The sequence below is a fragment of the Nelusetta ayraudi genome, unplaced genomic scaffold (genome assembly GCF_046127955.1).
Source record: "Nelusetta ayraudi isolate G7.1 ecotype Tasmania unplaced genomic scaffold, CSIRO-AGI_Nayr_v1 ptg000222l, whole genome shotgun sequence".
NCBI lineage: Eukaryota > Metazoa > Chordata > Actinopteri > Tetraodontiformes > Monacanthidae > Nelusetta > Nelusetta ayraudi.
Genome location: NW_027466271.1, coordinates 37,214 through 47,500, shown reverse-complemented (window position 1 = coordinate 47,500; position 10,287 = coordinate 37,214). Strand labels below are relative to the sequence as shown.

General features: G+C 54.2%; 1 protein-coding gene and 1 long non-coding RNA gene across 2 annotated transcripts in view; both read left to right on the top strand.

Annotated features, from left to right (window-relative positions):
- The window catches only part of slc16a10 (solute carrier family 16 member 10), a 20,943-nt gene extending 11,380 nt beyond the window's left edge, over positions 1-9,563 (top strand). The window contains exons 2-6 of the mRNA XM_076016365.1: positions 1,014-1,158; positions 1,860-2,286; positions 4,002-4,145; positions 4,234-4,462; positions 7,222-9,563. Coding sequence (XP_075872480.1) covers positions 1,014-1,158; positions 1,860-2,286; positions 4,002-4,145; positions 4,234-4,462; positions 7,222-7,472 — 1,196 coding nt within the window. The 3' untranslated portion in view covers positions 7,473-9,563. The remainder of the gene's footprint in view (positions 1-1,013; positions 1,159-1,859; positions 2,287-4,001; positions 4,146-4,233; positions 4,463-7,221) is intronic.
- Positions 264-1,007, top strand: LOC142881912 (uncharacterized). The gene is made up of 3 exons (XR_012925720.1): positions 264-399; positions 432-575; positions 638-1,007. It is a non-coding gene; the product is annotated as an uncharacterized LOC142881912 (long non-coding RNA).
- Positions 9,564-10,287: the final 724 nt, after the last annotated feature.

Sequence of the window (10,287 nt, the reverse complement as noted above, 5' to 3'; positions counted from 1 at the left end):
CGTTGTCGTGGAACAGGAAGTGCTTGATCAAACCAATAGGACGGAGGCCACTCTCTTTCTCTAATTGGCAAATATTGAACCACCGGCGTGTTTGCTGCACTTTCACCTGAAGCAGTCCCAGAGGTGGAGCCGCTAGAGCACAGCGTTGCTCAACTGCTGGCCCGCGACCCACTTCCGGGTCGCAGGATTTTCACATGTATATTTACATAGGAATGGTTGGGCTAATGTTTGCAAGCCGCAGACAGCCGAGTGTGTTTGACTTGTTGGTCGGGAACGTGAAGGAACGTGAAGGAACCTGAAGGAACCTGAAGGAACCTGAAGGAACGCAGGCTCCCGTCCAGATCTTTGCTCCTTATCTGGCAGGACTCCTGCACTCCTGCACTCCTGCACTGTTGCACTGTTGCACTCCTGCACTGTTGCACTGTTGCCAGGCCACACGCAGTCTCAAGGTGCCGCACACGCTCAGTCTGGACTTCCTGTCCGCTGCAGGTGACGCAGATCAGCTGGCAGACGAGTAAACAAGCAGGAGTGTGATGGACGAGGAGGAAGCCTGCAGTGTGTGTGTGTGTGTGTGTGTGTGTGTGTGTGTGTGTGTGTGTGTGTGTGTGTGTGTGTTGTAGGGGCGACTGTTGCTCAGGAGGTGGAGCCGCTTGTCCAATGACTGAAAGGTTGGCGGTTCAAATCCCGCCCCCTGCCAGGCTGTGGTTGTGTCCTTGGGCAAGACACTGAACGCTGTCAGTGCGTGTTGGTTGGTTGGTTGGTTGGTGGTGGGAGGGGCCGTCTGATTGGCTGCCAGGCTTCTGTCAGTCTGCCCCCACCAGGGCAGCTGTGGCTACACATGTAGCTTAGCTTAGCACAAGCAGCGTGAATGTGGTGTGAATGAAATACTGTTATTATTCAAACAATGGTGTGTGTGTGTGTGTGTGTGTGTGTGTGTGTGTGTGTGTGTGTGTGTGTGTGTGTGTGTGTGGCTGTGCCAGTGTGTGCTGACTCTGCTCCTGTGTGTCCCTCAGCCTGGGTGGGCTCTCTCTCCATGGGCATGATCTTCTTCTGCTCGCCCATCGTCAGCATCTTCACCGACCTCCTGGGCTGCCGTGTGACGGCGGTGGGCGGGGCCGCCGTGGCCCTGGTCGGCCTATTGGCCAGCTCCTTCGTCAAGTAAGTGTGCGTCTTTCTTTGGCCTGCTGCTCTTCCTGTCTGTTCGTGGTGTGATCGCAACCACGTTAGCCTCATGACGCAAGCCCCGCCCCCTCCCAGGAGTGCACCTGACTCACTGTCAGTCACCTCACACACACCTGCTCTGTAGATCATCTCCTGCTGCTCGCCCACTCACACCAGGTTCCACTCCTGGTGCCCAGAAACAGGAAGATTAATCAGATTAATCAGATTAATCACACTCCACCGTCAGCTATTTTTTTTAAAAAGTGCACGTTTGAAACCATCGACTGACCTCTGACCTCTGACCTACCCAAATTGGAGGCAGAAACAGAATTTGAAGTAGGATGATTAATCAGATTAATCAGATTAATCAAGACTTCACACTGACAGGAAAAAAAAAACAAAAACGCAGGTTTGAAACTACCGACCGACCTCTGACCTCTCCACACAAGCAGGACGATTAATCAGATTAATCAGATTCATCAAGACTTCACAATTCTTTCTAAAAAGAAGCCACCAACTGACCTCTGACCTCCACAAACAGGAGGCAGAACCAGATTCTGGGAGCACAACGATTAATCGCATTAATCAGATTAATCACGCTCCACCGTCAGCTATTTTTTTTTAAAAAGCGCAGGTTTGAAAGCGCTGGCCGACCTCTGACCTCTACCCCCCCCCCCCTCCCCTTCCCCTCCCCGCAGGTCCCTGGGCCTCCTGTACTTCACCTACGGCGTGGTGTTTGCGTGCGGCTGCTCCTTCAGCTACCAGCCCAGCCTGGTCATCCTGGGCCACTACTTCAAGCGGCGCCTGGGTCTGGTCAACGGCGTGGTGACGGCCGGCAGCGGCGTCTTCACCATCACGCTGCCCTTCGTGCTGTCGCGCCTGCTGGACCGGGTGGGCCTGCAGAACACGCTGCGCGTCCTCTGCGTGCTCATCTTCGTGCTGGTGCTGGCCGGCTTCACCTACCGCCCCCTGCTGCCCGCCGCCGGGAGCGGCGCCGCCGCCAGCGGCCGCAGCCGCATCAGCCGCACCTTCAACGTCAACATCTGGAAGTCGCTGGGTTACCGCATCTGGGCCTTCGGCATCCCGGCGGCGCTCTACGGGTACTTTGTGCCGTACGTCCACCTGGTGAGTCGCCACTTCCTGTTAGTCCCACTGGAGGCCTCGGGTCATGTGACCCTGGACAAGGAAGTAGCCGTCAAGCGGCGCTTCCTCTGCCCTCCATGAATAAATATACATAGATATAATGTCATGATTATTGCAGCCACACGGTGGCGCAGTGGTTCTCCATGTCGCCTCACAGCAAGAAGGTCGTGGGTTCCATGGTGTCTACCCTCCATGTTCTCCATGTTCTCCTTCTGTCTACTGGGTTCTCCATGGTGTCTGCCCTCCATCTTCTCCACGTTCTCCATGTTCTCCTTCTGTCTACTGGGTTCTCCATGGTGTCTACTGGGTTCTCCATGGTGTCTACCCTCCATGTTCTCCATGTTCTCCTTCTGTCTGCTCGGTTCTCCATGTTCTCCATGGTGTCTACTGGGTTCTCCACTGTGGCTTCTCTCCAGGTTCTCCATGTTCTCCTTCTGTCTACTGGGTTCTCCACTGTGTCTACTCTCCAGGTTCTCCAGCTTGCTCTCACACTCCAAAAACATGCATGTGAGGTGAATTGGAAAGTCTGGATTGTCAGTAGTTGTGTGTGTGAGTGTGAGTGGTTGTGTGTCTCTAGGTGTCCCTGTGATGAAGTGTCCCCTGGTCCAGGGTGCCACCCTGCCAGCAGACCTCAGGAGGAAGAGGGGGCTGAGGACGGATGGATGGATGGATGGATGGATGGATGGATGGATGATAATTCATCAACATTGAAATAATTATCTGCAATATAATAAATATAATTAGGATAGCAATCAGCAGTTGACCTCAGTTCAGTGCAGACATTCGCGTCAATATAAGAGGAAGTGAAAGGAATGACGGAGTTGGGTCAGTTGAGTCTGCGGGTGTGTGTGGATGAGAGGAAGTGGGGAGAAGGAGACGCTGCTCCTGACCGCTCGGCCTCGTGCAGCCAGTCAGCGCTTTTTCCTTCTTCCTCATGAAGAAGTGCTGAGCCAAGCAGCCGCTGCTGTTTGCTTTCCCTCTTTCAATAGCAGAGGCAGCAGCAGCAGCAGTGGCAGCAGCAGCAGCAGCAGCAGCGGCAGCAGCAGCAGTGGCAGCAGCAGCAGCAGCAGCGGCAGCAGCAGCAGCGGCAGCAGCAGCAGCAGCAGCAGCAGCAGCAGCAGCGGCAGCAGCAGCAGTGGCAGCAGCAGCAGCGGCAGCAGCAGCAGCAGCAGCGGCAGTAGCAGCAGCAGCAGCAGCAGCAGCAGCAGAGGCAGCAGCAGTAGCAGCAGCAGCAGCAGCAACAGCAGCAGCAGCAGCAGCAGCAGCAGCAGAGGCAGCAGCAGTAGCAGCAGCAGCAGCAGCAGCAGCAGCAGCAGAGGCAGCAGTAGTAACAGCAGCAGCAGCAGCAGCAGTAGCAGCAGCAGCAGCAGCAGCAGCAGCAGCAGCAGCAGCAGCAGCAGCAGCAGTAGTAGCAGCTGGACGTCAAGACGGAGCAAAGTCTGGCACCACACCTTGCTGCCACATGCCCACGTACTCTCACACTGTGTGTGTGTGTGTGTGTGTGTGTGTGTGTGTGTGTGTGTGTCAAGCATGCGCTGCCTCCCCTGGTGTTGACTCTTGGAATTGCAGCTCCAGCAGCTCGTCACTGGCGGCTTTCATGAGCTGCTAGCGAGCTGAACCAGGACCCAGACAGCCCCTCCCCCCCTCCCTCCCCCTCCCCCCGCCCCCGCTTGACGTGTCCGTGCTACTGTCTGCAGATGAATCACGTGGAGGAGCGCTTCGGGCCCGACACCAACAAGGAGCTGCTGCTGATGTGCATCGGCATCTCGTCCTGCCTGGGCCGCCTCATCTTCGGCGTGGTGGCCGACTACGTGGACGGCGTCAACAAGGTCTACCTGCAGGTGAGGCCCCGCCCACCACAGGTGGGGTTTATGAAGTGAACGCTTGGACACGTTAAGGGAGAGTTCCCGTTCCTCTGCCCCCCCCCAGGTCACCTCCTTCTTCGTGATTGGCCTGATGTCCTCCATGATCCCGCTGTGCAGCGTCTTCGGCGCCCTCATCGCCGTCTGCCTGCTGATGGGCCTGTTTGACGGCTGCTTCATCTGCATCATGGCGCCCATCGCCTTCCAGCTGGTCGGCGCCAACGACGTCTCGCAGGCCATCGGCTTCCTGCTGGGCCTCATGTCCGTGCCCATGACGGTGGGCCCGCCCATCGCAGGTCAGACACACACACACACACACACACACACACACACACACACGGAAAGAGATGCAGGTGGTCCAGTTGGGGGGGGGGGGGCAAACTGTTGACTGGTGGGCCACAGTGGGGTCTACAGTGTGCCAGCAAGTCAGAGTCTGTGAAGCCCCACCAGGGTGTTGAGTTGAGCTCTTAGAACCATCCAGAACCATCCAGAACCTCCTAGAACCTCCCAGAACCAGCAGGTGTCGAGCTCTTTATTGAAATGATTGTGGAAACACTGCAGACATGGAGGAGGTGCAGCTGCTGATGACTGACTGACTGACTGACTGACTGTTGATATCAGTTCTTCAAGTTCAGAGGGCCGGATTAGAAAGTTTAACAGGCTGCTTATGGTCTATGGTAGACAGGCAGACAGACAGGCAGGCAGACAGGCAGACAGGCAGGCAGACACACAGGCAGACAGACAGGCAGACACACAGACAGGCAGGCAGACAGACAGACTACCTGTCTTCCATCTCCTGCCTGCCTGTGCCTGCGTGTTTGCTCGATTGTGGAATGTGGAAAAACTGCATCGCTGCTGCTGCTGCTGCTGCTGCTGCTGCTGCTGCTGCTGCTTCCCGCCTGTGATAAAGGGCAAAAAAAGAAGCTGGCGGTGGTGGGCGGAGTCTGGCTGGCGGCAGTGGCGGCGGCTCCTCATATGAGGGTCCTGTGCAGAGAAGAAGCGGTGGAAACACGTGAGCGGCTCGTCAATGACAGCCTGAGGTCTTTCTGTCTGGGAGAGCCAGAGGTCAAAGGTCAGGGCCTCCTCCAATCACACGACTCCCTGTGATGCCCCCAGGAAGTGGCTGCTTGTATGTCAGTGCCCTGCAGTGCCCCCCCCACCCCCACCCCCACCCCCACCCCAGTCACTTGATGCAGGAGTCTGAGTCAGCTGCCCTGGGCTCCTCTCTGCTGCCCCCTGCAGGGCTCAGCGGGCAGGTCCAGCCTGGGCAGGTCCACCCTGGGCAGGTCCACCCTGGGCAGGTCCAGCCTGGGCAGGTCCACCCTGTGCCCAGCGGGTAGGTCCAGCCTCAGCGGGCAGGTCCAGCCTGGGCAGGTCCAGCCTGGGTAGGTCCACCCTGGGCAGGTCCACCCTGGGCCCAGCGGGTAGGTCCAGCCTGGGTAGGTCCACCCTGGGCAGGTCCAGCCTGGGCAGGTCCAGCCTGGGTAGGTCCACCCTGGGCCCAGCGGGCAGGTCCAGCCTGGGCAGGTCCAGCCTGGGTAGGTCCACCCTGGGCAGGTCCACTCTGGGCAGGTCCACCCTGGGCAGGTCCAGCCTGGGCAGGTCCAGCCTGGGCCCAGCGGGTAGGTCCAGCCTGGGTAGGTCCACCCTGGGCAGGTCCAGCCTGGGTAGGTCCAGCCTGGGCAGGTCCAGCCTGGGCAGGTCCACCTTGGGCAGGTCCAGCCTGGGTAGGTCCAGCCTGGACCCAGCGGGTAGGTCCAGCCTGGGCAGGTCCAACCTGGGCAGGTCCACCCTGGGCAGGTCCAGCCTGGGTAGGTCCACCCTGGGCCCAGCGGGCAGGTCCACCCTGGGCAGGTCCACCCTGGGCAGGTCCAGCCTGGGTAGGTCCACCCTGGGCAGGTCCACCCTGGGCAGGTCCAGCCTGGGTAGGTCCACCCTGGGCAGGTCCAGCCTGGGCCCAGCGGGTAGGTCCAGCCTGGGCAGGTCCAGCCTGGGGAAGGAGGGTGAAGGTGAAAGTGGCTCTGGCTCCATGTTTGCTGAAAGAGAAGTGAAAATGTTTTTATTGCGGCTGAACGAATGATTGATCGGCTCGCTCGTGCTGAGGACAGCGTGTGCTGCCACGTGATTGGCTGAATGGGCTCCTGGCCTCCTGATCCTCCCGTGATGCTGGATCTGCCCTCCCTCCGGCGCCCACTGCCGCTCAACAGCCGCTCTTTCCTCCTGAACCTGTGCCAGAACTCCTGCAGTTGAAGGTCCGGTCTGGGGAAACCTTGAAAGGAGGTCCTGGTCCGGTTGGCCCGGAGGCCTCTGCCAGGCGGGTCAGGCCAGAGTGTCAGAAGTGTTCTGAGGAAGGACAAGCACATGACTTCCACTGTACTGCCAGTATGCACTGCTATTCATATCTTCATCGACTGCATGTTAACATCGGACCAATATGAAGTCGCAAATCAAGCCACATTTTACACACTGGTGCCACAATGTGGCCACAAGATGAGCACGCATACATCTGTCCACCAGAGGGCACTGGTGGACAGCGGGACTCTCTTAATGACGTCGTCACACTACTAATGTCATGGAAACACACTCAATGCATCGAATGCATCCCCACTGAACCCAGACCAGGGTGGTCCAACTGTTGACTGGCGGGCCACAGTGGGGTCTACAGTGTGCCGGGGGGGGAGCAGGGTGTTTAGCTCTTAGAACCTCCCAGAACCACCCAGGACCACCAGGGTGTTTAGCTCTTAGAACCTCCCAGAACCACCCAGAACCACCTCTAGACCACCAGGGTGTTTAGCTCTTAGAACCTCCCAGAACCTCCCAGAACCAGCCAGAACCAGCCAGAACCAGCAGAGCTCTCTATTGAAATGACTGTGGAACAGTGCAGACATGGAGGAGGTGCAGCTGCTTTTTATTGACTTATTATTAATATCATTCCTTCAAGTTGGTCTTCAGGACTAGATTAAAGCCCTAACCCTGCTGGTCCTGCTGGTCCTGCTGGTCCTCCTGGTCCTCCTGGTCCTGCTGACCCTGGTCCTGCTGTGTCTGCTGTCTGCAGGCTTCCTGAGGGACCGGCTGGGCAGCTACGACGTGGCCTTCTACCTGGCGGGCATCCCGCCCCTCATCGGGGGGGCCATGCTGTGCCTCATCCCCTGGGTGGAGGCCCGGCGCAGGAGAAAGGAGAAGGCCGAGGCCCTGAAGCGGGACCCGGAGGTGGAGCAGAAGATGCTGGAGCAGCAGCAGCAGCAGCAGCAGCAGGAGACGGCCCAGGGCGACGGGCAGCACAAGACGGGGGAGTCGGTCCTCTGAGGACCACTGCTCCTCCTCACTGCTCCTCCTCACTGCTCCTCCTCACTGCACTGCGCCTCCTTCTCTTCTTACTTTTAGTCTTTGTTTTCCTTTTTCTGTTTTTTTGGTTGGTCTTTTGAAATCCCAGATTGTAATGACTGCCCTCTGCTGGACAACATGCCAAAACACATGTCAGAAGGCCTTGCAGTGAAAGTGATCCAGGAGAGGATGGTGGTGGTGGTGGTGATGATGAAGATGATGATGATGATGATGATGTTGATGATGATGATGATGATGATGATGATGATGATGATGATGACGATGACGGTGATGATGATGACGATGTTGATGATGCTGATGATGATGATGATGATGATGATGATGATGACGGTGACGGTGATGATGATGATGGTGATGACGGTGATGATGATGACGATGTTGATGATGATGATGATGATGATGATGACGATGATGATGATGATAGTAATGGTGATGGTGCTGATGATGATGGTGACGATGATGATGGTGACGATGATGATGATGATGACGATGTTGATGATGATGATGAAGATGATGATGATGATGATGATGATGATGATGATGACGATGTTGATGATGATGATGATGATGATGATGACGATGACGGTGATGATGATGATAGTAATGGTGATGGTGCTGATGATGATGGTGACGATGATGATGGTGACGATGATGATGATGATGATGATGACGATGTTGATGATGATGATGATGATGATGGTGATGATGATGATGATGATGATGATGACGATGTTGATGATGATGATGATGGTGATGATGATGATGATGATGATGATGATGATGATGCATGAGTTTTATTTGTTTGGCAGATGCAAATGGAGGAACTCTTGAAGCTTAAACTGAAACTGAAGCATTGAGCGTGCTTCTTGTGTTTGCCAGAGAGGAAGAGGGAGCACGCTGCACTTCCTGTTACAGTGGCGTGGGGGGGGAGGGGGAGGGGCACAAACACCTTCAGCCGGAATCCCAACTTCCCTCTGTGTGTTTTCTTGTTCTGATCAACACTAACGTCAGCGTGGAGGAGGTGTTCCTCGAGATGAAGGCGGTGCGACGTCGCCTATACGTAGATATATTATGTTTCTGTGGGAAATTCTTGCATTGTCAAATTACTGCACCCCCCCCCTCCCAAAAAAAACAAAACAAAAAAACAACAACAACAAGAAGTGGTGGGCGGGACGTCACCTGATTGGACGGACGGCCTCTTTAAAGGGACCAACAGTAAACAGGCCGTGTCGAGCTCACCTCACATCACACGACTGGCCAATCACCAGACAGACAGACAGACAGACAGACAGACAGACAGACAGACTGACTGACTGACTGACTGATAGCTGTTTTCTTATTGTCTTCTTTTGCTCGTCGTAAAGAAAATGTTTGCGTGCTTTTGATTTGTTTTTTTCATGATGTATTTATTTTGTTTTTTTCCGGGAACGTCTCATGCTGTGATTGATTGATTGATTGATTGATTGATTGATTGATTGATTGATTGATTGATTGATTGATTGATTGATTGATTGATTGATTGATGCCGTTTTGCCTCGAGAGCCAACACGACGTGCTGAAAAGCGAAGCTGAAGTGAGCGGTCAGCTGACCTCGGGACGGACGGCGTCTACCTCACCTGAAGTGCAGGCTGACCTCCCCCCCCCCGCCCCCCTCCTCCTGCAGGTGGCGCTGCAGGTGCTGCAGCTCCAGCAGGAAGGTCCGACACGAAGCACCAGCTGCTCAGAGCCGCCAAAGCCTTTTCTTAATGATAGAATGTATGAAAAAACTCTAATAGCGTTTACATCTTTGTTCTTTCCATATATGAATATATAAACACACATGTATGTATTTTAATCATGGTTCAGTGAGTGTTTTGTCCACGTCAGATCTGCAGCTCTACTCTGACTCGTCTGCGTTCAAGAAATTGTGGGTTGTTTTTTTTTTAAACGCGTCGACGCGTCGGCGTTTCAATCGTTTTCACGCATTTTCTTGTGCAATGACGCTTTTCCACCAGAGAGGGCGCCATTTGGCAGGCACACGTTGTGCAGCTTTAAAGTCCTACGAAAAGAAAAGCCATACAGTCCGGGCTTTCTTTCTTTCTTTCTTTCTTTTTTTTTACTTTTCAACCCAAAGTTTGAATGTTGTGGAGAGTGGCGACGGCTGCGACGCCCAAACTACTGTGAGCGAGCCCCTTGTGATGTCAGCAGCGTGAGAGAAAGCCAAGACGCGTGGAGACTTTAAGCCTTAAGAAAAAAACGATCTTCCAAATATTCATGTCCTGATGTCCAGACGTGTGGCAACTGTCAGTCTTAAATCAGCCTTTGTGTAACACTTCACTTCCTGTGTTGTGCTGCAACACAACCGCATTTCGGTGCCTTTGTTTTCTTGTATTTCTCTGTTGTTTTTTTGATTTTTAAACTTTCTGAATAATCACCGGGGTCATAAGTAGAGTTTACTCTTGGATGACTTATGTTTTATTTCATATTGCTGTTGTTTCCTTCTTGTATCTGCCATGGACTGTTTGAATAAGACGTGTATGCTATGCAATATGTAAACATGTGTTATAGTGTTAAAGTGTTATATTTCAACACTTTTTGAGACAGTAAAGAGAAAAAAAGAGTTTCAAACTGCTTTCACTGCATCTCTTTTTTTTTATATATATATATATATATATTTAATCTTCCCAGGATCTGCCGCTGCTGCTCCAGCCTCCAACAGTCACTCACCTGTCACGATGGTGTAAACACGGATAAGAGCCACTGAGACACTTCCTGTCTTTGTAACGAAAACATGCGT